Source organism: Oryzias latipes, chromosome 6, assembly GCF_002234675.1.
Source record: "Oryzias latipes chromosome 6, ASM223467v1".
Classification (NCBI taxonomy): domain Eukaryota; kingdom Metazoa; phylum Chordata; class Actinopteri; order Beloniformes; family Adrianichthyidae; genus Oryzias; species Oryzias latipes.
In genome coordinates this window covers 14,076,935-14,104,437 of record NC_019864.2, presented here as the reverse complement: position 1 = coordinate 14,104,437, position 27,503 = coordinate 14,076,935, and the positions used below count along the sequence as shown (strand labels likewise).

Genomic DNA, 27,503 nt, shown 5'->3' with positions numbered 1-27,503 from the left:
TGATTCTATTAAAGACATTTTATTGAGAATGACAGTACCGCGATTTAGCTGCAGCTATAACTGTTTTCTAAAAAGTCCCGCCCCTTTAACTGTCTCCACCAATCATTCTTGGAGGCTCAATCACAAGTCATCAGTCTGACCAATCAGAAGTGGTTAAAGTCTTCACTTCCTTGTTCCGATTCTGCTCATAAAGTCGCTCTTTCCAACAAAAATACCAGCTAAAGCTTGTCTTAAGCGGTGTAGCTTTCCACAGAATCCGGTATCAGACTGTGGAAAAAGTGAAAAAAACAATGAAGCTTAGAGACGCTAGTCTTTCTGCGTTCAGCAGCTGTTTGCACTACATCTCCCATGAGGCATTGGGTTAAAGTGACAGCGTCTCAGCACACAATGAGTCCTCCTTGTTAAACGTCTTGAAACCACAACGAACACACGTAACAGTTTTTAAATCTTTTAACTTAACTTTTATTACATCTTTTGGAAAAAACAACTCCAACTTCGAGCTTTTTCTACCACAATTATCACAAAAATCCATGTGAGATTGCGAAGGGGCTGTAGATCAATTCAGACGGAGTTTCTCCTTTTTTTTTTTTTTTTGGATCCTCATGTGCCGCGGGATTTTTGTCAAGGTTAAAGTGTGCCGTGGCTCAAAAAAGGTTGAAAAACACTGGTTTAGTTCATGGTTTTATAAGAGAAGTTGACAGTTTTCAAGTTTGAAATTAAATGGTAAATGGCATATACTTATACAGCGCTTTAATACCTTCTTAGAAGGCCCAAAGTGCTTTACAGTCACATTCACTCATGCACACACACATTCACACACTGATGGCGGCTCTGCTGGCATTGGCACCAACCTATAACCACCAGGAGCAACGTGGGGTTCAGAATCTTGCCCAAAGACACTTCGTCACATCGGCGGGTAAGGCAGGAACCGAACCTCCAATCTTCTAATCAGAGGCCGACCACCCATCTGCATCATGGCCACCCATAAATAAACAAATTGCATAGTAAATTTGATAAAAACATCAATAAGAAATACAAAATTACCTTAAAGAAATGTGTTGCCGATTTCTCCTCTCAGGCTCTTTAACATTGTCCATCTTTTATGCATATTGTATTAGTAGACTCAGGATATTGCATTACACTCCTGCGTGATCCCATCATCCATCTGCATTTTTTTTTACCTTAAACCCTCAGGAAAACCACAAGTGTTAAGATCTGGTATGACTAATAAATTAGAGATAAATTAGACAGCGTCACAGGAAAGTGACTCCTTAGATTTGCGCACATTTTCTATGAACATGAAAGTTACAACTCCCGAGTTTTTTTCTCCGATCCAACCATTAATACAACTGTTTTGTATGTGAATACCCCTGTGTCAACCATTTCATAACTCTCTCTGAACTTTTTCACGATACTTGTACTTGTAACAGCTTCCAGTACACATGAACAAACTTTAAAGGAAATAATCACTTTTCTGTATAGACAGCCATGGGGTGAACAATGTTGGCGATTTTCAGGCAGTAGGTACAAGACCAAACCACTGTGAGACATAGAGTGGTGGAGCTCAGTTTTCAGATCTTCAAAATGTTGATTTTTTGTTTTTCAAAGATTCCTATGAGTCCCATTGGCATGTGCTTCCTTTGTATATAATCTAATTAATCTATTTTTATGTGAAAAATTTGGAATTGCTTTCCATTTGATCGGTTTCTGCCTATTTTTGCCAAATCCCCATGTCCATCCCTAATAGACTAAACTTATCCCTCTTTTAGTACTTTTAGTTACGTTTTTAAGGAAAACTGTACAGATGTGAGGCTGTGCATGGAGAGAAAATTGCTTCACTATTAAAGACTGAAAAATTAACCATTTCTCTAATCGCATAATGGGAACACAATGTTCACAAGGGCCTCTTTACTGGTGTGCTGATTCAGCAAAGGTGTGCATTAGATGAGGAGGAACCCTAACAGAGTCTCGTTAATTAGGTGACCCACTGATTAGTCTGGCTTTGTACACACGTTTAATCCAAACACAAGATCAGATTGGAATTGTTCGGAGCCACTGAATCATTCCGTGTTTGCCTTCCTTTCCTTTTGTGCCGTGTTTACCCTGCGAAGGCTCCTCTCTGTGTTGATTCATTTTGTGCTAAACAAGCTGTAACCATCTGTTCTTGCACAATGGACCCATTTTATGTGGCTTTTGAAAAACCTGATAGTACAAATGTTATCTAGGCTACTCAGTAAGGCGCGACACATTCACTCCAAGGATGATCCATCTTCAGAAATCCATCCAAACTCCCAGAACTGTTTTTCTTTCAATCTCTCTCCTGCTTTCGGAATGTTTATAAAGTTTGTCTTCATGTGTTTTAATATTTTTCTCTAACCAATCTGTTCTATATAATGTCATGACAAGGAAAAATTCTACTTTTCGAAAAAGTAAAGAGGATTGACAGTAGAAGGGCAAAGAGATGGAGTGAGTGGTTCCTTAATTCCTCACACGTGCTCGACAGAATTATTATTCTTTGAAGGTCCTGTTGCGTTTTTCTCCTAGTGCTTCCTTTTTGATCTGCATACTGCTTAGCCTTGCTGGTAAGAGTGGTTCAGCACAAAACGTCACTCATATTTAATGCATTTGGATTCCGTCCATCCTAATAACAATCACACGTTTTCTTTAGAGTGTAAAAGTGTTGATTCCTTTTTTAATCAAAACTCATACTCAAAACTGATGCATTAAATCAGTGTTTTTTTTAATGATTTAATTTGTTATTTTTCTTGTCACTTGTTCATTTGTGTTAAAAAATGTAACCATGGACACCAAACAAGCTTTACAACTATGTAAACAAAAGGAGATGAGTATTTTTATAGTCAACACATGATTAAATAATGAATTGCTTTCTTCTCACTAGTACCTTGCACTTACCACACGTACTAAAGGAAGAATATGTCCAAATACACAGTATTTGTGAAATAATAAATTTCCTTGCAGGTTAATGCTCCAGTTTTGTACAATAAACATATATGCTGTACAGTAAAGACATTTTAAAACTACAAAACTCTTTTAGATATACCTTATTTATTTTTAACATTTTGTAATTTAGACACTATACTGTAGCTTCAATATTGCCAGACTTACTGGAAGTGCCTATATTGGTATTATGTATCATACAGTGAATATATTTGAAGATCATTAGACTTTGTCACAAACTGAAACATGTGGATGTTGTAATGTGAATACAATGAATTACAAAATTACAATCCCTGTCGTATCCTGTGTTGTCGATGCATCACTTTTGGTTGAAGGCATTATGTGTTACATTCATGAAGGCATGACGGGATGATAGATTTATTCAGATCAACACTGCAGTGTATGTGAAAGGTTGCATGTATGATCAAGTAAGTCCTGCTTTTCCAAAAAATGTGATTCCATTTAAAAAAAAAAAAAAAGAGAGACCAAAACCAAAATAAGAGAAAAATAATAAAAAATCTCAAGAAAACATTTTATATAATCACATGTCATGCAGACACTTCAGAATGCTTTGATTAAAAAACATTGTAAATGCACAATATATATGAGCCACAAGGGAGAGGTAAAATGTAAAAGAGCCACATGTGACTCTGGAGCCATAAGTTGCAGACCCTGATTTAGACATTTAGCCATTCAAGGTGATCCAAGTGTAGTTTCTTTACCTTTCATTTAGTTTAGTTATTTATTTATTTTTACACAACATTTAATAAATGTATTAAGAGAAAAGGCTAAACTTCTACCATCTGAGATTTAAAAATGCACATGAAAAGGCTCTGTAATGTGCAGCATTCCTAAGATTGTACGGTTCTTTAAGAGTCTTAACACAGGATTAAAATTCCCTCTTGACAAACAAGCACTCCATATCCTTGGGTGTACTGGGGTCATAGGAAAATAGGATCTATTTCTTTGTTATTTATAAGATGTATAATGAAAACAGTACAGAAGTGATCTTGTGGATAACGGTTGACTGCATTGTGGTCATTATACTAGGCTTTCCCAATGAATTTTACAGGTGTTTTACAGTGTGTAAAACGATCAAAATGGCTTGCCATACAATCTACGTCACCCATGCTACAGGTTCTCAAAGTGTTTTAAATTAAGTTGCTGAATGTTGCAGCGACTGACCGACACCAATGACTTCCCACAGAGTCGGGGTTTCGCCATTTTCCATATACTGTAAAACATTAGGTGCGCTTGTTCCTGCAAGGTGAACGGTATCCGGTCTGTCGCCTCTGTCAGTGCAGACGAGCAGCCTACAGGACATTTATGAAGAGCATTTCGTTTTTTATGGCTGTTTTTTTTTCGACTGAAAACGGGATTTCATTCGGTGTAAATGTGCAGACGCTTCTATTCGAGAGAAAGATTTGAACGTTGCTTAAGTTCGGTAAGTGTTTGTTGTGTTTGTGGTATATTTGACGCCAATTTCGCGTGTATATATTTGGGGATAATTTTGTAAAATTAATTCACTATTACCCAATTAAGACATTTGACGCGGTTTTTAAGTGATGTAAGATACCTTTCTGGATGTTTATTCTTTCAAGAGCATGAGTCGTTGACATTATTTTATGGCGGAGTAGTAGTTATAATACACAATTTGGCGTTCATTAGATTCTGTCTTTAAATTAAATCTTTGCACTGTGGAAATTTCAGATAATTTTTAAAGTTAGCCTACCAATTCACTGTATTACTTTTATCTCAAGTAACACTCTGAAACCTCAGGGAGATAAAAAAAAAACACACATTACTATCGCGTAATATTAATTATAATACTCAAAACTACTTCACAATGACCCTTTAGGTGGCTGCCTTGCACATAATAATAAAAAATGGTGGAAGCATGTGGATGTGCTCTTGTGTATCAGTAGAAGAATGTTAGTTCAAAGCATGATCGACCAATGATTTAATAACAACTCCTGGGTTACTATATATCTCTAAATTATTCTTTTTTTACTCGTATAACATTCGAAAGTTTGAATTCTAAGCTAACTTTATTTGTCTACCATCAAACCACCTTGTAGCCATGCACTTCACTTTCTGTACTCTATCACACCAAGGATGTCACATCCTGGCAGGTGGTTTTGTTCAGTAAAATGAACGCAGGTATGTTTTGCAGTTCTTTTGAAAATCGTGAGATTACCTTAAATGGAACGGAACGTGCGATTATTGTCTACGGTAAGTGGGATATGCTAAAATCTCAATTCGGTTCTAGTCAGAATTTCATAGGGCTCGGTTTGGTACATTTCGGTTCGGTACTGCTGTTAACAAATCTGCCTGATATGAACTGCAATTTTATTAACAATAATTTTATTGTAATTTATTGTGTGTGTTTTGCTGCCAGACACCTTAATTTCTCCCTTGGGAGCTTAATAAAGTTTAAATTTCTCCCTTGGGAGATTAATAAAGTTTCTTTCTATCTATCTATCTATCTATCTATCTATCTATCTATCTATCTATCTATCTATCTATCTATCTATCTATCTATCTATCTATCTATCTATCTATCTATCTATCTATCTATCTATCTATCTATCTATCTATCTATCTATCTATCTATCTCTCTCTCTCTCTTTCTCTCTCTCTCTCCATCCATCCTCACTATTTTTTCGGTACAAAAATCTGAGGCAGAAAAAACTTACTTACAAAATGTAATTATTGGTTTAACATAACATTAATTACAACTGACCTATGTAGGTGATATGCTTAATAAAATAAAAAAAAATATATTGACATGCTTACTGTCCGTCACCTAAAAGCGTCTCGGAGGAAACTCATTACTTTCGCCTCGGCGCAAATTTACAGTTTTTCTCAGTCGCTTTAGTACAATTCTCAGATCAGAATTGAAGTTTGCAAATACGTGTGTGCATTTCTCAAAGCAATTTGTACAAACAGCAAAACACTATGGATTTCTTGCAAAAGCCTGTAACTTGCTCAAAATCTTTAGTTCATCTCTGAAAACTAAGTCTTTATGTCATTGAACATGTCAGTGCCATCAGAATGTCACGTCCTTCTGTCATTGTCTACGAACAAGACAGTCAAATGACTTAGTCATGTTGTCAATATAACTGTACTTTAGAGGGAGGTTCTGATGTAAACTATGGCTAAAGTTTTGATGACAATTACATTTTTTCTCAGTCGCTTTAGTACAATTCTCAGATCAGAATGAAATTCCCAAAACTATTTGTTCAATCTTCACATCATGATGTCACTTGTGCACATCATATAAGCAGTTTCTCACTTCTTTGAACAAGTTGCAATTGCTTTGGTACATCCATGCAAATGATTATGTACAATTCTCTGCTCTTTGCTACATTATCAATTGTTTATGTCAAGTTGATCAAAATGTATTATAGAGTTCACTGTGCAATAGTCTTACTCCTCAAAACACCTAGTCATTAGTTCATCGTATAAGTCATTAACGGCAAAATGGTTGACCAAGTTGTCATAATGTGACAAACATATTTCGCTGCATTGCAAGAGAGGATATTCGCTGTGATGTGGATGAGAATTTGTGGCCTAACATACAGGAACGACAAGAGGTGTAGGAAGACCACACCAATTCCTACTGCACTGCCTGTACTGTTGTACAGAATATTGTCCTATCTTTTTTTCCCTTTGTGTTACTGTTTGGAGTGGGTTTTTTCTATGTTGGTATGACATGGTCTGTCAACAAATTACAATATGAACAATAAAAGTGTAAATGTGAATCTTGTCCAGTCTCTTGCAATCAAATAGAAAAGGTGTAACTTGCATTTTACAATAATTGTCATCAAAACTTTAGCCATAGTTTACATCAGAACCTCCCTCTAAAGTACACAGTTATATTGACAACATGACTAAGTCATTTGACTGTCTTGTTCGTAGACAATGACAGAAGGACGTGACATTCTGATGGCACTGACATGTTCAATGACATAAAGACTTAGTTTTCAGAGATGAACTAAAGATTTTGAGCAAGTTACAGGCTTTTGCAAGAAATCCATAGTTTTTTGCTGTTTGTACAAATTGTTTTGAGAAATGCACACACGTATTTGCAAACTTCAATTCTGATCTGAGAATTGTACTAAAGCGACTGAGAAAAACTGTAAGTCAAATAGCAGCTCGGCTCTCGTTTCCCCCCTACTACTGAAAAAGCAGCTTTGTCGTTACAATGCATATGCGGGGGAAAAAAGAAAAAACGTACCGAAACGGTACAGAAGTGAACCGAACCGAAACTGTCGTACCGAAACGGTTTGATTCAACTACGTGTATCGTTACTCCCCTAGTAAGTGGATTGTAAAAGTATTTGCAAGGCTAATGTTGATTACACTCACTTGTGATCTACGGGTAATGCTATGGTACTGTGTCCTTAAATCACCCTCTAGCCATAAGTGAGGAGCAGGAATCTGACCCATACATGTTGCTTAAGTGGTCACTACAACCTTTCACCTGCAGCATGCACGTAGAAAAATATTGTATGAACATTTTCACCTCAGGGGCTCGCCACAATCTTAAAATTTCCTGCGGGGAACATAGGTGGCCCGCACACATTTGCCCATTTTTCAATCATTTTGGGGCCACAAGCAAGTACCGTGTTTTTTGGATTAAAAAGAAGACTTTGTGTTTTTCAAAAATTGACAGTGTGCTTTATGATTTGGTGCGCCATTTGTATGGACTTTGGTTGTACTTGCTGACCTCCAACCTGGTTTATGTATACAGTGCTCAGAAATGTTTCGGTACAACTTTAGTAAACTATGGCGCAACACCCCTTGATGAGTTATTGGCGCGTTACCACTACCGTACGAGCTTGGCGGAGGTATACGTATTGTTCTTTGACATAATGAACTGAAAAAGTGAGTGTATCGGTTTGTATTTTATTTGTTACAAGTTGTTGAGTTATTTGAACTTATCTGTCATGTTACACTCTCTGGTACTTGATAAAAGATCAGGATACTGTAGCCTATTGTAGTCCAAATGAATTTGGACTTATTTTAAACAATATATTATATTGTTCTGAGTGTGTCATTTCAGAAGCTGCCTTATCTTCCTATTCATTTTCATATAGTTTCATTTGTAGAGATAAGATAAAACAACAGTACATTTTAATTTTCAGTCATTTATTGTTTAAAATACACAACAAGAATTAAAGCACTAAAAAAACGAACAAAGCAACACAGGGTTTCTTCACATTTAATATAGAGCAGTTCCGTGTCCTCCTCCTTTTCTCCGATTGTGCTTTTGGTGCTCAGGTGCTTATCTCTTTCCACTTTATGCTTGAGACCCCTGTATTAGGGGCTTTAGTTATAAAGTTAGTTGTGTGGTCTTTGCATTAATTTTAGCAAATTTAGCTTAGCTTCCTCGCATGCTCTTTTATGCCATCTTAGCACATCAGGTTGACTGACGTAAACGATTTTTGGCACTATAGTATTATCTGATGGGAATATAATAAAGCCAGAGCAGGTTTAAGTAGAGCAGCAATCTTATAAAACCGAAATGAACCTATGATTAAGATGACAAAAAGTACCTCCAGCTTTGTAGTAAATGTTTTCTTCCAACCAACCGGAACCACGAAACCATATTTGCTTACAAAAACTGAAATACACATGCACCAAATGTATGCGCTGTCTCAGCCAATCAGAGTTGGGTTTTCTGTTTGGGTTCAACCGTGGTTCAGACAAGCAGAGTGCTGTTGACTTGTAAGTGAAGCATAAATGACTGAGATCCATGACTTGTATGAAGTGGAAATAGAAATACTTATCTGAGCCTAATCAAACAAACAAATAAATGTATTTCTGAGCCCTTCCCTCAAAGTGCATTTTCAAATAAGTAAATCAACACATTGTAAAAAGATAAAACAAACAGTTCATTAAAATGTAAAATAAACAAAAAATTCGAATCCTGCTCCGGTTCTAGACGTTACTATAATGTCTCATCAAAATGTCTATTAAATGTTCAAATGTTGAACTAAAATTGACGTTGGATTGAGGTTATTATTAGAAGTCAAATAGTGGACAAATATGCCTGTTGTATACATGTCCAGAACTGGCTTCCGAGGGACAGACTCAATTTAGACTGAATCTGCACATCCATATGACGTCGCATGTTTAGTGGGAGGCCTTAAAATCTTAGAATTGTTGGCACTAATTTTTAGTGCAACATTGTTTATTTATTTATTTTAACTGGTAATGTAGACAACCTAAATCTTTGTGTTCTTAGGTGCATACGGCCTAAAAAATTCAATATCTGTTTCACATCACTAGATTTTTTTTTAACCCGTGAGCCATCCTATGGGGTCAAGATGACCATTGATGTGTTCTTCCTACCATGACAAAGTTGAATAAAGGTGGAGATTTCATGTAATCCATGGAAACCAGTAAAGATCAAGAATCATTGAAGAAAAAAGATTCAGAGCACTGTCTAGTCTAGTCGGTCTGGGTGACCCCTGGTCTAGTGGGTCTGGATGACCCAATTCTTAATGTTAAAATGCCTAGGATAGCACAAGGGTTAAGAAAGGATGCTATATTTATAAATACATATATCTTTTCTTTCTGTCAGGTGTGGAAAAGGCATTGAAACCAACATTGCTAAGGAAGCAAAAACTAGGAGGTTACCATGACAAAAACAGACCGAACACCCACAACAGGATGGACTCTGGACCACAAACCTGCTTATTCACCTATGATGAACCCCAATCTGAAGGTACTGTGCTTCTAATTACATTTTAGTTGAACGTACCTAAGGTGTGTTAGCCGTGCTGTAGAAGATAAACACACACATGAGTTTTCTGAAAGATTAAACACAACTACAAAAGTCTAAAAATACGGTGGCCCAGAAGGGTCACAAAAAATTTACTTACCACACAACACAATAACTCACAACACAACACATTAACTCACAACACAACACATTTTGATATTGTGATGTAATTGATATACTGAGAATTCCATTTTATTATTGTAAAATGAAATCTGCTTTAGCAGATGTGAGCATAGTTTTTAGCCCTGCAGCACACACCACACACTTGGACATTAAAAAATAATCAGTGGCAAAAAAAAAATGTTTCCTTACAGTTGTGGTTTAGTATTATAGGTGTTTTTGCAGATTTTTGAAACTGAAAACAAATCAAAAAACTGCTTACTCAAAACAGCAAGGAATTCCATACTTCTTGAACTTTTACCCTTCACTTTTAGTTTTTCGACTGAGGTAATTGGGCTCAGTAGCTACTTGCTAATCAATCAGCGGTTGGCATAATTTTTTGCTGTGAAAGCTGATTATACTTTTAAAGAGACAGCCTGACAATATCTTCCCCACAAAAAACAACTGTGGGAAATTTTGTAAATGTCTATAATTAGCTAGGACACCCCTGGAGTTTAGTATGTCATTAAAAAAAACAAGTGTGCGTGAGAATCAAACTATGGAAGTGTATTGTATTCAATTCATTTTTTTCGTTTATTAAGAAAACCAAAAAGAAAACAGGTGATCTTCGTTCAAATCTTTTTTTGTGATTTTCGTTCTGAGAGCTACAAAAGCAAAGAACTACAAACAGGCTGGGCTTTAACCTCATCTGCTCATGAAAATTTTAAAAAGTTGACAATCCACAGTGTCCATTTCATTAACTGTTTTGACTATGTAGTCGTCACGATATCACCAGTCTGTTTTTTTTCTTCTAACTTACATTATTCACTAACATTGCAGTACAAAACATTGGATGTAGTTCTACTGACCAGGAGGTGTCCTAGGTTATGCAGAAAATGAGTTACAGCGAGTTTGCTGCAGAGTACACCAAAACACCTCAGACAAACGATAGCAGCTTCTCAGTAACTCATCCGAAATAATCTAAAAAACATCACAAGTACTCATTATTGGTAAAACAAACTCCACAGAAATCCCTCATAGCATTACTCTTTCTGGGGGGGGGGGGTTAATTCTGAAAACATTATGGCAAATTTTGAAAAAAATTATAGCAAATTAAAAAATATTAAAGCAAATTCAGAAAATATTATAGCAAAGTTGATCACACCCACAACGTGAGCATCCAGCAGGTCACTCACGGACTTCACTGCTTTGTGCCTGATATTGTCGTTGGGATTGACGCACAAATAGAACTACATCCAACGTTTTGCTCTGTAATGTTAGTGTTAAAGTAAGTTGGAAGAACAAAACAGTGAGGAGCACATTAACCGAACAGATCATGTCTATGACACGGACACATTGTGGGTTGTCAACTTTTCATTGCAGCTCATCTTATAGTTTTTATGACTGCTGCTGATGCTGCAGAGGTCTTGGTGTGGAGATAAAAGGGCACTCTCCCTCTTTCTACATTTCCTCAACCACCAGAGTAGAACATGACCTAAACACTCACCTGAGCACAGCTGTCAGCTCACCTTTTCACAAATAATATGCGGGACAGAATGAAATGCTTTACATGTGTGTTTTTATGCCTAAGTTATGTGCGTATGAGCTGTAGTTGTATTCTGCCTAAAGACTCTCGGATCTTTCGCGGTTTGTTATCAGACTAATCCAGTGTTTTTCAACCAGTGTGCCGCAGCACACTAGTGTGCCGTGGGAGATGGTCAAGTGCGCCGTGGGAAATTGCCCTCATTAATCATTAACTGCTCTAACAACATTTTCCATCTCCAGGAGATCAGCTCTTTGTTCATCCAAACAGGCCCTGATAAAACACTGAGTAATTAGGAATATAAAAGATCTTAAAATTACTTTTTCTTTGTGTTTATTTAATTCTATTAAAGACATTTTGATAAGAATGACGGTAGTGCGGTTTACCTGCAGCTATAGCAGTTTGCGGAAAAGTCCCGCCCCTTTAACTGTCTCCGCCGATCATTCTTGAAGGCTTAATCACATGTCATCAGTCTGACCAATCAGAAGTGGTTAAAGTCTTCACTTCCTTGTTCTCAATTCTGCTGATAAAGTCGCTCAGTTCCTACAAAAATACCAGCTAAAGCTCGTCTTTAGCGGTGTAGCTTTCTACAGAGTCCGCTGTCAGACCGTGGAACAAGTGAACAAAACAATGAAGCTCAGGGACACTAGTCTATCTGCCCTTTTTCGGCCGTTTTCACACTACATCTCCCATGATGCATTGGCTTAAAGGGACAGCGCATAATGAGTCGACCTTGTGATACGTCTTGAAACCACAACAAAGAAACAGTTTCTAAATTTTCTAATTTAACTTTTATTTCATCTCTTAGAAAAAACAGCTGCAACTTCCTGCTTTTTCTGCCACAATTATCACAAAAATCCACATGAGATTGTGGCAGGGGGGGGGGGGGGGCTGTCGATCAATACAGACCATGAATTTCTGCTTTTTTTGGGGGGGGGGATGCTGGTGTGCCGCGGGATTTTTGTCATGGTTAAAGTGTGCCGTGGCTCAATAAAGGTTGAAAAACACTGGACTAATCAACAATAATGGGCAATATAAAGGTTTCTGCCGAGTGGGACCATTTTGGAAAATAAAATATTTGTTTTAATGTCCTTGTTGCTTCATCCTGTTCATCTTAGAGTTCCCACTTGATCTATCTGATTTCAAATAATTTCAGAGTGGCTCTTAGTTTACTATTCATATTATTTTCTGCAAGTTAAATGTCCCATTTGTTCAACAGAAATTTCTTAGTTGAAAAAATCCACCTCCTCCATGTCGATATGACACAATACCAAATAAAAAGATGCATCATGTCATGAGTACACAGTATCAATACTGTTTAGCAATATGTAGAAATGCTTCATGATGCGTCATCTATCCATCATCCCCCACCCTCTAAAGAGACCATGTTATGATTTGACACATTAATTTCAGAGGATGTTCAAAGTCCTGCTGTCAAAATACATTAGATTGGGAAAAACAGAGCAATCTACAGGCGACCAATGACATTTGTAGATCTTTTCTTTTCCACTAACAAGGAATCCACAACTTCTTGTATTTCTCACAAAGCTCTGTAGGTGTGCATTTGGTTGTGAAAAATATCTGTGTAATTTCTTGGTCACAAAGGATATTTATGTCAGGAAGTAGTTTTTCAGAAAGAAAAATGACTGTGAATGTTGTGTTTTGTTTCTTTGTTTTGTGCTAAATTGGAAAAAACCTCATGATTTGATTTTTGTGATGAAAAGATCCATAACAAGGATAGAAGTTCCTACAGTTTTGTCTTATTGCTTGTGTTGGATAGGAGTAAGGAAGGCAGGCCGAAAAATATTCCTTTTAAAATTGTATTATGATTTTTTAAGTCAGTGAGGGTGTGAACATAAGAAACACCCAACATTCCTGCATTTCTGATTTTGGTCCTGTTTATTGCTTTTTTGACTTGTCGTTTTAATCACGTTGTTTTAGAAAACTTAAATGACGATTTATCGTATTTCGGGCAGATACTCGCTGCAGTGTTTTACAGGTAAATACCCTAGGGCGGTTCAATCAATTAACTCACCTGCTCAGCGTCCTATTTAAGCCCAGGTGCGCAGTCGTTCATTCTCTTTCTTACCTTCAGCGCTTATTCTTCGCCCCACCCTCCTCCCCGGCTTCCACCTGTGGGCTCCGTAAAGGGGGGGTTTTGTTACCCGAAAGTGTTATGGAAATTTCTCATGGAATTGAACGGAGCCTTATGCCAAACGAAAATATGTGAATGCCAACTTAAAGAATGTGGAAAATGTCAAATAAATATTTCTTACTGCAAGAGTTGTCTGACTGAAATATTCTAATATTTTGAATGTTGGATACACATCACAAAATCTTTCAAAAACATCACTAAGATTTTAACAATTTGGTAGCTTTACACATTTGCAGGAAATGCATTGAGATATGTTATAAAATAATTCTTTGCAATGTTATGTTTGTCACAGTCTGAATAATCATTCAGGTCTTTTTTGGCTGTATTATTATTATCTTCTCTGACTCGTTTCCTTTTTTCTAATTATTATAACCAACAAAACGTTTGGGGATTCATTTTTTTTCTCTGTTTGACCTGTTTTTTTTAATCATAAGATCAGCTGATGAATATAATTTTCCTAAATCTTTAAATGTGATGGTGTCTCAAATTGACGGTATTTTTTTTATTCTATTGAGCATCGAAAATGTTACCCATTAACAGTGATGCAGTCAGGTCAGACTGCTATTTTTGTGCCTATCCTTTTTTATACTTTGGGTTCCTAAATTTACCTTTAGGTTCATGTAGGTCATCACTGTGCATTTGCAAATAGCAAAAAGAAAGAAACCTCTCACAGTTTGACACAATTACAATGGCACTTCTATTAGCACATGCACTATTACTACATTTGACCCAGAAACCCACATATATTTAACTGCATAGAAAGTAAGGATCATTTGTAAAACAAGCAAAAAGAAAATTTTAATTGACAATAAGTGTATTTCAGCGTTTTGATTCACACTGACCTGTTCTTCCTTCTTTTTGTTTTTGTAGATGTTTCTTGCAGCTTTGTCCTTCGCTTACTTTGCCAAAGCTTTATGTGGCAGCTACATGAAAAGCACAATAACACAACTAGAGAGGAGATTTGACATCCCCAGCTCTCTGATTGGTGTCTTAGATGGCAGCTTTGAAATCGGTGAGTTTTTTACTTTCATGTTTATGTGTTTACTGGCAAATATGATATAGGTTTAAATGGTAGGAGTCTTCACATAGATCAAATAAAAATGTGGATATTAACAAGGGTCTTTATATCCACCCATCCAAGGCTTACCCGACCTTTGCCCGACAGCTGCTGGGATAGGCTCCAGCAACAAAATGACCCTGAAAGTTATATAGTGAGTTTGAAAAAAGGATAAAGGGGAGAAAAGCAGAAATCCTGACACCCAAAGATTATGAATATTCCCATAATAATAAGAATTATATTAATAGAAGCTTTAATTCAATTCAATTCAATTCCATTTTATTTCTATAGCCCAAATTCACGACAACAGTCGTCTTAGTGGGCTTCGTAAGTCTTGTAAGGTAAACATACAATCAAAAAAGATCATAAATGCATAGATTTCAATACTAAAACTTTAAATAAACAGACTAAACTAAACTGGACATCCCTGCCCTTAGACCCTTCTTCGCGGTAAGGAAAAACTCTTTAAAAAAGACGGAATCTGGAAAAAACGAAGAAACCTCAGGGGTGCCCACATGAAGGAGGGATCCTCCCCCAGGACAGACAACTACATATTTAAAGTCCAGCAAATGATCTTCATCCAGTTGAAGTTGGGGGACGGCTGAGGGCGTGAGACGAGCCGGAGACAGGACCCACAGCCAGATGTAGAAGCAGTAGTAGAGGCGAGCCAGAGACGAGGTACACAGGCAGGTACAGGAGCACGGATAAGCCAACTGGAATCTCCTGGGGAGTGGGAAAGAGGGACAGTACATGAATCGCACTGCACCAAACAGAGGCATGGAGAACAAAATGATAAATCTTGGTCAAATAGAAAAGTGTGGATTGGAGGCTATACTTATACTTACATTTTCCAGGGAGACCATCTTAGCAGACAGAGCATCTCTGAGGTTACGTATTTTGGATAATTTATATTGCCAACACGTTACCCAACTACTTGCATTTCTTGCAAAATCTGTCCCAAACATTACTAAATCTTTACAGTGCACGTGGTGCTAATACCCGTTGATGTGGTCATTGCTAAACCTTTGCTCTTGCTTGTACACAAACAAAAACTGACAAGCAAATCAAATTATAAACATTACAGGAAATTAATATGATTTAGAATAATTGTTTTTTCATATCTTTAATTTCTTCATCTATACATTCACAAAAACATAGTTTTCTCAATTTGCCCAAATGTATATAGGCCAAAATAGCCACACAGTGCTACAGGTGAGCCAAGAATTTATCTTCAGCATGTCCTTATACTGTCAGCATACATACACTTAAGCTTTGCATGGCCATCTGTTTCATGTTTACTAGAAAAAAAAATGTTTACAGTTAGAGTATATAATAAGTCCAAACTTGTAGGTTTTTAAAGAGCTAAAAGATTTAGACATAGGAAAGAAAAAGTGTGTTTACTTGCATTTCAGGTAAAATAAATGTGTATTAGTGTTTACCCTAGTGTACCAGATAACTGACCTGCTCCTTTTGTTCTCTTACAGTGTATAAAAGTTTAAAATGATCATATTCTTCACAGCATGTTTAATGGGCTCTTACTCTTTTTCGTGTATCTTTCTCAATGCTGCAGGTAATTTGCTGGTAATTGCTTTTGTAAGTTATTTTGGGGCAAAACTTCACCGGCCCAAGATCATAGCAGTCGGCTGTATTCTGATGTCTTTAGGCACATTCTTAATCGCCATGCCTCATTTCATTACAGGCCGGTAAGTCTGCTGCCAAAATGTGTCAGTTCACGCCATCCACATATTTCTTTCATCACACTTGTGTTAGTGTACTGGAATGTAGTGACCTTGAGAAGTGTAATCACTGATTGCTGCTGTATATGTTAAATATCTAACACAACCTGGTGCTTTCTCCCTTCCCTTGTTTAACAGTCACATTGGTGTTTTATATGCAGCTATACGATCGAAACAACCATTAGATCGCCAGTGAATTCAACAAATACCTTGACTCCATGTCCAGTGAGAACCTCAGCAGAATCCTCTTGGAAGTATGAAGAACCCTCCTTACTGCCTACTAGGGGTACGCTAAAAAGAGTGGCCTTTGCTTATGCTTTTATGACATATATCATTTTTTTTATTCTTATATTCACTTGATTAAGATAAATTGCCTTTTTCTTGTTTCACTTAATGTTTTTCCTTTGATTTGTCATTTACAATACTGTATACTATATCATTCCAACAGATTTTTAGTAAGTATAATAATTTGTCATTAATTCTGCAAAAAATATTTTGTAGATTAAGTGTTACTGTTTTCCAAGTACTGAAGTGTTTGGATCAGAGTCTAGATGATGACGTTTGTTGCCCGAAAGGAACTTTGATTAATTAACAGAAATGTTTGTGTAAATAGATCATAAGTTTCTAGCAGCAGAAACATTCGAACGCACTAGTATCTTAGAACAACTCAAAGATGTTGACAATAATCTATCCCAATGAAACATACGTGGCAACTTCTGATGTAATTTATGATAATTATAATTGATTTACCGTTAAGTCTCATAACCCAAAAAGTCCAAAAGAACCATGGTTAACAGCAACCATGGAAACCATAAAATGTTCAGTGACCACACCATGACTAGACAGAGCTTTTTGACTCTTCAATTTTGGACCTTCTTAGTTGTATGGAGGTGTTCATATTTCTTACGTTGGTAGATCATGTTGACTGATGACACTGCACTTCACAGATGCATGGCAAAATAACGTTTAAAGTAATGGACTCAGTGAAGCAACATAAGCTACAACTGTCTTGCAGTATTTAATGTATGACCAGACAGACACTATGACTGTAGCCCAGCCGTCAAGAGATAGACATTCATCAGATTCTTTAAATTCTGTCTAGACAAAAAAACCTTTGATTCACTGTATTTAAAAGAGGTGGTAACAAGTAGCATTACCTGTGGCATTTAAGTGAGCGGAAACTTGTACTTTATTGGGAGTATCGGGTCCGGGGCGACTTACTGAGGGCTGTCCGGTCTCTGTATGACCGGAGCAAGAGCTTGGTATACATAGCCGGCAGTAAGTCAGACCTGTTCCCCGGTGCATGTTGGACTCTGGCAAAGCTGCCCTTTATCATCAGTTCTATTCATAGTTTCTATGGACAGAATTTCTAGGTGCAGCCAGGCGCCGGAGGGGATCTGGTTTGGGGACCACAGGCTTTACTCTCTGCTCTTTGCAGATGATGTTGTCTTGTTGGCTTCATCGGCAGATTGAGAAAGGTAGTTTGCCATCTCTCGGTGGGTGGAGTGCTCCTGCCCCAGGTGGAGGAGTTTAAATATCTAGGGGTTTTGTTCACGAGTGAGGGAAGATCGGAGCGTGAGAGTGACAGGCAGATCGTAGCAGCGTCTGTAGTTTTGCGATCGCTGTACCGGTCTGTTGTGGTGAAGAGAGCTGAGCCAGAAAGCAAAGCTCTTAATTTACCGTCGATCTTCGTTCCAATGATGTCTACATAAGTGATACAAAACATTCTCTTGTTGGTGGTTGTGTAAAGGTCGTTCAACACTTTAGGACTGATTGAATCTACAAATTCTTTTTTTTTTTTTGTATACTTGCAATAAAGTACAAACCCAGGTGTATTGTCTTTGCAATCCATCTATTTATATGACTTAAGTCAAATAATTATTAATTACTAATTCATTATTAATTAATGAACTGTGTAAAAACATACTCATGATACCTAGCTTGTGATTTGCTCCTATAGCAGGGTCAGGTATAGCAAGTGCCATTTCTGTGTGACTTTCTTTGGCCTTCTTTGCACTTATTAAATCATTAAATACATATGAAGAGGACTTAATGGGAAAATATAGAAAAATATTTCTGATTTCATGTCAAAGTTTCTTTATTCTTGTCTAACCATAAACTGCAGGCTGTGAACAAGAGTCAAGTGTTTCAATGTGGATATACGTTTTACTGGGAAACATCCTGCGAGGCATTGGAGAGACACCTGTACAGCCCTTGGGGATCTCTTACATTGATGATTATGCCCAGTCTGAGAATGCCGCTCTCTATATTGGTAACTAACTTTTCATAATATTTATTGTTTTCTTTTGGGGTTGAAGGTTGTAAACAATAATAACATTTTTGCCGTGCTTTTTAAGTTCCCCAGACCAGAGCAAGGCATGTCCCGTAACTGATCACAGTATAAATGATTGAATAATGTTAAAAAAAGGCACTTGGGACAAAACTGATGCAACCACGATTGGTGAATTAATAGTAAATGGCAATGTTGTTCCATGATGGGGTCTTTTTTTGTTCTGTGTTTCAGGTTGTGTGCAAACCATAGCAATTATTGGTCCTGTTTTTGGGTACTTGCTGGGGTCACTGTGTGCTAAAATCTATGTTGACATCGGCTACGTGGATATGGGTGAGTTAACTACCCCAACCGAGGAGCCATCTTCATTTCTCAATGTGTTTAGGACATTTGTCTCCGCACACAACTTCAGAAATACAAAAGTCAATAAACTTATAACTGGTATTTGGAATGCACAGTGCAATGTGTAGCTTTAATATTATGTCTTGATAAAAATAAGGTGGGCACCAGTAAGATTTATGTGATTAATTTACTGGCACATAATATAACCCCTTTCACTCACCACGACAAACCATGGTCTGAGTATGTGAAGAAACTGGATTTTCTAGAAAGGACTGTATTAAATTTTAGGTTCGTACCCGTCAGTTTCTTGCACAAAATTTAGAAGTCCAGTCCAAGGTTATAATAGTTTCGGATTTTTTATTAGTTTTAGTTTTTATTTCGTTTTGAATTTTTGTTTTTAAATTTATTTAGTTTTAATTAGTTTTTAGAGACAGCTTTACTAGTTTTTATTTTTTGAAATTGCTTTGTTTTAGTTTAGTTTTTATTAGTTTTAGTGTTAGTTTTAGTTTTTTCATTTTTTTTTTGTAAATTAGGATATTTGTCAGGTGCATGATTCAAAATCACCAGAATAAGTATTGTATGATAAAAAATCAATCAAAGATACATTTTGAAACACTTATTATTCAGAGGACACAAGTACAACCATCCTTAAATTAAAATACAACAGCCGATAACAGCATTACGTTACCTGCTCTTGCTTCTTTTTCGGGGGAGGGCGGGCGACAGGCTAGCTTGTAGGTAGTGTTGATTTGCGTTTTTGTGTGCGCTTTTTAAATGTACTTTTCGTAGGGTTTTTTCCCTTGAGGAGCGTTCCACAAATTTTGTCTCCTGCTTCGACTACAAGGCACTTACTTTAGTTTTCTACGCTGTTATATTCAAAAAAGTCCCAAATAGGACTCTCCCGCTTTCTCCCAACTTTTAATGCAGCCATCACGCTCATGTAAATCTCTATGACCACGCTAGCCGGCAGTGTCTGACAGACATCGTGTGACATCACAGACAACGTGATGCCGTAGGGGTCAAATACACAGTAAAACTAGCAGCGTGAAGTAAATAGATTTTATTTCAACCCAAAAGACTTATGTATTAACAAAGACGAAAACGAAGTATTTTTTGGGGTTAATATTATTTAGTTTCAGTTCGTTTTATACACACAACAAACAGTTTTAGTTAGTTTTCGTTTTTTTTAAAACTCTCGTTTTTATTTTTATTTCAGTTAACGAAAATGTTTTTTCAGTTCTAGTTTTAGTTTTTTCGTTCGTTTTCGTTAACTATAATAACCTTGGTCCAGTCACCAGTAGCTGTTGTTCCATTGCCTATGAAATTGTGCAAATTGGATTTGTGATAAAAAAAATAAAAACATCAACCAAACGGAAACACCACAATTTTGGGGCATTTCTAGAATTTCCATAAAGTTTTGCATATATGTGTAATGGAAACACCGCTTCTGGTGTGTTGTTGTCACATGTTTTAGAACATTCTCAGTGTTTCCAGATTTTTTTTTTTAATTCAGTGAAGTGTCTTGTTGCACTCTAAATGGATAGGATAGTACACTTTGTTTGCCAACATCATTAAAAAACCACTGGGAACGATTTACAATAGAGAAAAACGTGAATAGAGTTACTTTAAATGTATCCAAACAGCCACCTTGAACAGATGCAGATGTGCTCTTTCTACAATAGAAAGTATACACTTTTTAGCAAGTACTTTTAACAAATCTGTCCAGGATGTCCCCTGCCTTTGCCCATGAGTGGTCGGGAGAGGCTCCGGCAGCCCTGTGACCCCGAAAGAGACAAAAACTGGTTTAGAAGATGAATGAATGATATTTGTGATTGATAAGGGAATGCTGTCTTTTTGTAAACAACAACAGATATGGTCACAATTACCTCCAGTGATGCACGCTGGGTAGGGGCATGGTGGCTGGGCTACCTTATCGCTGGTGTGATCACCCTCATGTCAGCTGTCCCTTTCTGGTTCCTGCCAAAATCCCTGCCTATACCTGTGGACAAACATGACAGGAGCTGCTCTCCAGATCAAACCAGGTTCATCAAAGATTCTCCAATTATGACCCACAAGATCAGACAAGAGGAGCCAGCAAATTTATATCTGATGGCCAGTGGTATGCTCATTTTTTACCCTTTTCGTAAAAATTAAATGTTATCTTTTTACTTGTACTTGTTATAATGCCGATAATTGTCAGTTGTGTCTATTGAATCCAGTCTTCTGTGAAGTAATGACTTTATCTTGCATTTTTTTATGCTAAAAACACATTCTGCAGAGGAGATGGGAGCAGGTTCATTGAAAACTAAAAATAATAAAATAATTGGTCAAATAAAACCAAAGCATAAAAAATATTTTTTTAACTCTACATAGGAGGACTTAAGCCTGAAAAAAATAGAAATAAAACCAAAAAATGCAACCTAAAATTGAGTCCAAGAAAGGGTGTGACGATAACAGCATCTGCGCATCAGCGCACTTTTATTTTATATTTTTTTTTACGTTTTTTTTTTTTTTTTTTTAAAGTTCTTTATATGGTGCTTGATTGGAACTATAATCAACACATTAAACACATTCATCTTTGCTGATAATTTACATTTTCTGCTAGTCCTGTGTTCAGACTTCAAGGGCTTCTGGGGGAAACCTTTTATTACTGTTCTCCTTCTTTCCCTGCACCGCGCCTCTCACTCCCTCTTGCGCTGCATGCGGTCCCTTTTCTCACACACACGAGCAGTTTTAGCAGCACATACACATCCTCATTCTACAACAGAAGTTTCCGTCTTGCGTGGAAATACGACAAATATAATGCGTTCTAATTAATATATTAGTCATTCTACAACACCGATGTAGTTAGTTCATTAGTTAGACAGGTAGTTGTTACTGTTATTTGTTAAGGAAGAATACTGCGTTGTAATTGTATTAATTTGCGATGCGGCCGCCGGGGGATTTTGTGTTTGGGGGGGGGCTGTTAACTGCGACACCGTGCCCCCTGCTGGTTCATCACCGTCGTGATAAAAAATCCCACACCGTCACAGCTCTAGTCCAAAGATCATAAAACTTAACCTGAACAAAGAGTGCTTAACATGGCGTTCTATACTATCAGACAGATAATCAGTAAAGTGGTCATTACAGATGAAAATTAGGTGTGTATGTGACAAACTCTAAAACAAATCCAGGCCTCGAGGGCCGGTGTCCTACATGTTTTCCAACAAAGCTTCCATCGAAGCTCCCTATTGACCAAACACACCTGATCCAGGTAATCAGCAGCAGATAAGGCAGGGATTCTAAGAAAAAAAGGCAGGACACCGGCCCTCGAGGCCTGGATTTGGGGACCCCTGCTCTAAAAGAAAACAAAATTTAAAATTAAAAACAAATTGAAGAAAAAACATTCAGGTATGGAACCAAGATACGAACCACTAGAACACCTAGTATGTTGTTTGTCATTTTTTTCCAGACAGTTTTAATGCTAAACATCATTTACATAATCAGCAGCATTTAACTGCAATCTTGTCTTTTGATTGTAGAGATTTATTTCAATACAATATCAAACCCCATTCTGCACATGCTGCTGTGTTTTATCCCTTAAGTAAATATACATCTGAATGGTATACTAAACAGGTTACAGCCCAAAATTACACACAAAAACCCCACTTTTTTATGCTTTATCCAATATTTCTTCACTCTAATAATGGTATAAAAGCATATATAGATGAATTTGCTCTAGTAATATTCTAAAACATTCCTTCACAGAATTTGTTCCGACACTGAAGACTCTGTTTGGAAATCCTGTCTACACCATCTACCTTTGTGTCACAATCCTTCAGTTCAACTCTCTCATTGGTATGGTCACCTACAAACCTAAATACATTGAGCAGCATTATGGTCAGTCAGCATCAAAAGCCAATTTTTTCATGGGTGAGTAGACTTTTGGGAGTTTTTTTTTAATCAATATTTGGAATACTTTTTTACCCTGTCCTAAAAGAAAATGCAGCTGTTCCAAAATGCAACATAGGTTTGTTTAATGACAATAAGCATCCATTTTTAATGATAGTCAGGCACATTTTGTGATCAATGTTAAATAGATTAGAAACCGCAAAGAAACTTTCATTGAATTCACGACTTAGAAAAAGTTTTTTTATTAATGACTAGATGATACCTTTTTTTAAAGCAAAAATACATAAATATGGTTTCTCTGGTTCTTGTAGGCATGGTGAACATCCCAGCTGTAGCTGTTGGGATGTTCTCTGGCGGGGTGGTCATGAAAAGGTTCAAGATGGGTGTCATGGGAGCAGCTAAATTTGCCTTTGGGACATCCTTGCTTGGTTTCTTTCTGTCACTTCTTTTTTTAGCTATGGGATGTGAGAACTCAAAGGTAGCTGGCCTCACAGTTTCATATACGGGGTATGTAAGAAAATAAATGCTTTAACTACCTTGATTTCTAAAAAAAAGTGTTTACACTAAAGAAAATAATTATTGAATTTGATTGTAACTTGTTTAAGACATTTTTTTGTTTTGCCGGTGTTTCTACTTCATGCTAAAATGCGCTGGTTCCATCTGCTGCCCCTTGTGCCCAACTGAAAAGACCATTAGATTGAAGCTAATGATCACTTGGTGCAGTTTACCAAGTGACCTCTAGATAGCTTTTCTACATCCAGATGTATACCGGAACCTTAAATGTAAGCCAGCCCAAGATCACAAAAAGTTCTACAACCTTATTTAAATAAAATAATAATAATTTACATTTACATAACTATATTGAGGGACGTTTTATTGATCTTGCCTTTTATTTATTCTTTACATTTACTTTGAAATAGCTCAAACTGGATTGTGATCTCTTGATTGTTAGGTAACAGCTAAATGCTCAGATCTTCCTAGACAGACTCCTTTTTTGTCCTTACTTTGGAATTTGGCACGGCAAAGGGAGATTCAGATCGAAAGTCGAGAACGTCTGTCACAGTCATTTGTTCTGTTGTTTAAAGGTTTCCACGGAGGAGCAATAGTTATTCACTGGGACAGTAGTTTACGGTCCTGGTCACAGCTGCCCTTACGTCATTACTGGCTGTCTGCAGGCTTACATCGTGCAAAGTTTTACAGGGCTGTAGGTGGCAAAATAGCAAGATTATAGACCGCTCGGTTAGTCTGTAGATTAAAAAAACAGTTCATGCACATTTTTTACAGGCATGCTGCAAGCCACAGGTTGTAGGGAACACTTATACAACACCCAAGGGTAAAGTAACGGGGAAGTAGGTGAGACGGTGATATGTCATACAGATTTTTCATTTAATTGACCCCTCTCTCCCCCAATTCCTGTGAACTGCACAAGAGGCCAACGAATGTGACACAACCGAAACAATAGAAATAACCATAACTATAGTTTTATCCCCTTTTCTTTACTTCTGTGGGTAGATTTATTGTTACCCAAAACAATTGAACTGGTCTGTAGTTTTTTTTATTTAATGAACAAATCTTCATATTTGGGATTGAAAATTAGCCCTTTTGCTGTTACCGTGAAAAATGACAATAAAAGAATCTAGAACAGTTTAAAAAATGATGTAATTTTCTGGCTGCCATTGATTTAAAGTATCCATGAGAATTTAAAAAATGAATGCAAGGTTTGCTAGATTTTAGGTTAATCAATCTTACATCTAAGATATTGCTTACCTTTCTTTTGAATGGTGTTGTCCTTATCATTACTTTTGTTCTATAAACTATAAGCAGTTTTTCTTAAATTGTTGCTCTTTTTCAGAAGTATGAACTTTCAGTAAGTGTATTTTTTTATTTTTTTATTTTACATTGTCACCTTCAGAGTTCAAGGTTTATCCCACCAGGAACAGTCCCTCTTTTCAGACTGTAACTCCGGTTGCTTTTGCTCAAGCAAAGGTTGGGATCCAGTGTGTGGAGAGAATGGGATCACCTATGTATCCCCTTGTTTGGCTGGATGCACTTCAGCCTCTGGCTCTGGAATAAACATCGTAAGACTTTTCCCTTTGCCTTCATCTGACTCACTTATTGTGAAGTATTGCCATGAATTTTAGTCATAATTCCAGTCATGCAATACTTTCATGCTTCAAACATCATCTGACATACATGGAGCAGGTTTCTAGATGTAATCCTGCAAAAATGTTTGCCACTATTTTACCCCCCCCCCCTCCCCTCCCTCTTAGACGTTTGACAATTGCAGGTGTGTAGGAGTGTCTTACATCAAGTCGGGCAACTTAACGGCCATTCTGGGCAAGTGTCCACACAGAGAGAGCTGCGACAAAGTCTTTCCATATTTCATGGCTTTATCCGTCCTCAGTTCCTTCGTCATTTCTCTCGGAGGAACACCTGGTTTTATGCTGCTCGTCAGGTCAGTCAATAATTCCAGTGAATACTGAAGGAAATAGCTAGAATAGAAAATGCCCCAGCTGTGATTCATAATGGGGTAAAATTGGTTTCTCTTTTCCCAGGTGCATTAAACCTGAGTTGAAATCCCTCGCTCTTGGAATCCACACGTTGGCCACTCGTACTCTGGGTAAGAACTAACTTTGGTCTTCTTCATTCCAGTCTCCTTACTGTGAATGGCAGGCACAATATAAGCAGACATTCAAAAAGCTCTGCGGAGAGATTTAACGTTTGAAGTTATTAAAAAAAAAGTCATCACTTAAAGATTGTCATGAACTGCAAACTATGAATAAGCTGTATTTTGCTCTTGCACTGTTGCTGTTGTTGCCCGACAGCTGGAATACCAGCTCCCATATACTTTGGGGCTATCATCGATACGACCTGCCTCCAGTGGGGATACAAAATGTGTGGAGGAAAAGGCGCTTGTAGAATATATGATACATCAGCTTACAGGTAATTGATTGAGTCTTTTAGAAACATCAAATAGGCTTTGCAACATTTTTTTTCTCCTGGATAAGCCGTCTTTTAAACCCTTAGGTACAAAAATGCAAGGTGGTGATGTTTGATGACAAAAGTGTTAGGATTGTGAAACACTGTGTTACATTTAAGTTCCTCCAGTATTATTTAACTTAAAGTCACACTTCGTTCATCTTCTGATCTATTTTCAAAGCTTTCCCGGTTGTTTTTTGATTATGAATATGCAGTTTTTAGCCAAAATCAAAAAACCTGTGTTGATTCTAGGACATAGTTTCTGCAGAGCGGTAGGAGTTTATCAGAAATTTGCCTTTAAGATGTATACGGGAACATTGGTGCGGAGCAGCCCCACCCCCTTCCCCTTCTCGTTGGGAAGTAGAGTAGAGCAGGGAGCTTGTTGCCCCCAGCATATTTTCTACATCACAAATAATCTCTTTTTCAACTGCATTTTTTGCTCCTGAAGCACAATGATTTATATAAAGGAAAACTCGGAAATGCTTAATGTACTTTATGTATGCTGGCAATGAGACAAAAATCCAGCTGCCTATCTGGGTCTCCCCATTTCAGGAAGGGCATCCGGCGTAAAAACCCATTTGAACAAGTCTGATGGTTTCAGTCCTCGTCACTCCCAAAGACAATCTCTTCCGCTCTTAAAAGTACAGTGTGATGTAGTGGATAAAAAAAGGCCGCCTGTGTTCTGTGTGTATAACTTTAGAGGAACTTCAAGCTGAATGAAGTCAATATTTATGACAGGCGATTTTTTTAAAGCAGGCTGCAAATGTCTTAAAAAATGTAAAAGTTCTAGTAATTTAAAATGTTCATTATTTATGTTAAAGCATATTTGGAAGCTAAGGAAGTTGAGTAAATGATAATTTGGGTTAAATAAAAATGTTTACCCTTGATGAACTATTGGTATTTACAAAGCAATTCTGTTTTTGTTTTTTTTCCCCACAGGGTAGTGTATTTGGGCCTCACACTGGGCTTGAGAACTCTTTCTTTTATATTTTGCATTTGGGGCTTTGCTTTGCTCAAGAAGCACCTCAGCAGGGAGGAGAAGAAGGCTCTGACCAATGGGAGTGCTGAGATGGAGCTGCTGAGGAAAGAGGAGAACAGCTGTGTGCACGGTGAACCGTTCATGTTGGGCTTAGACTGCGATGTGGATCGAGAAACTGACTTGTGAGCCCTCGTCTGACCCAACTCCCATGGCACCTCATACTATGGAGCGTGGCCACACCTGACAGTTTTTATAGCACAAAGGTTGTATTTGTACATGAACGGAGTACACACGACATCTACAAATTGTAAGTTTTTGTGTGTTTTGAACAAATTGAAGACTTTTGTTACAAAAACAGGAAAGTATGCAGTTTTTTAATACTGGATTATTGATCCATGCTGGTAATAGTTCAATAGCTACCATTATGTCAGTTTTGTGCTTGTGGATTGGCTTTTCTGACCCTGTTATAACACAGATGCATGACAATGACATTTAGAGTAGATCAAGGGCCTTTGTCCTTTAGACACGAAGTCATAACTTCTTGTTAATTACACTTTTTTTAGCTGAAAACCCCCCACTTTTGTAGGAATTCTAATGTGAACTGTTGTGCCTTGAGTATTACAGTGTTGTGTTTTGTCGCTTCAGTAATGCGAAACAGAGATATGAAACCACATTAATGCAC

At 37.2% G+C, this 27,503-nt stretch overlaps 1 protein-coding gene across 1 annotated transcript; it reads left to right on the top strand.

Moving 5' to 3' along the window:
* Nucleotides 1-386: 386 nt before the first annotated feature.
* Nucleotides 387-27,503, top strand: LOC101156322 (solute carrier organic anion transporter family member 1C1). The gene is made up of 15 exons (XM_004069930.4): nt 387-4,402; nt 9,550-9,693; nt 14,418-14,559; nt 16,175-16,307; nt 16,502-16,626; nt 18,466-18,612; nt 18,865-18,963; nt 20,843-21,091; nt 22,720-22,884; nt 23,175-23,370; nt 24,776-24,941; nt 25,134-25,318; nt 25,419-25,483; nt 25,689-25,806; nt 26,782-27,503. The coding sequence occupies exons 2-15, from the start codon at nt 9,607-9,609 to the stop codon at nt 27,005-27,007; spliced, it is 2,103 nt and encodes a 700-aa protein (XP_004069978.2). The 5' UTR covers nt 387-4,402; nt 9,550-9,606; the 3' UTR covers nt 27,008-27,503.

Coding starts and splice junctions, on each gene's coding strand:
- LOC101156322 (XM_004069930.4), top strand. CDS start 9,607: ATGACAAAAACAGACCGAACACCCACAACAGGATGGACTCTGGACCAC. Junction 9,694..14,417: donor TGATGAACCCCAATCTGAAG/GTACTGTGCTTC, acceptor TTGTTTTTGTAG/ATGTTTCTTGCAGCTTTGTC. Junction 25,319..25,418: donor GGTTTTATGCTGCTCGTCAG/GTCAGTCAATAA, acceptor CTCTTTTCCCAG/GTGCATTAAACCTGAGTTGA.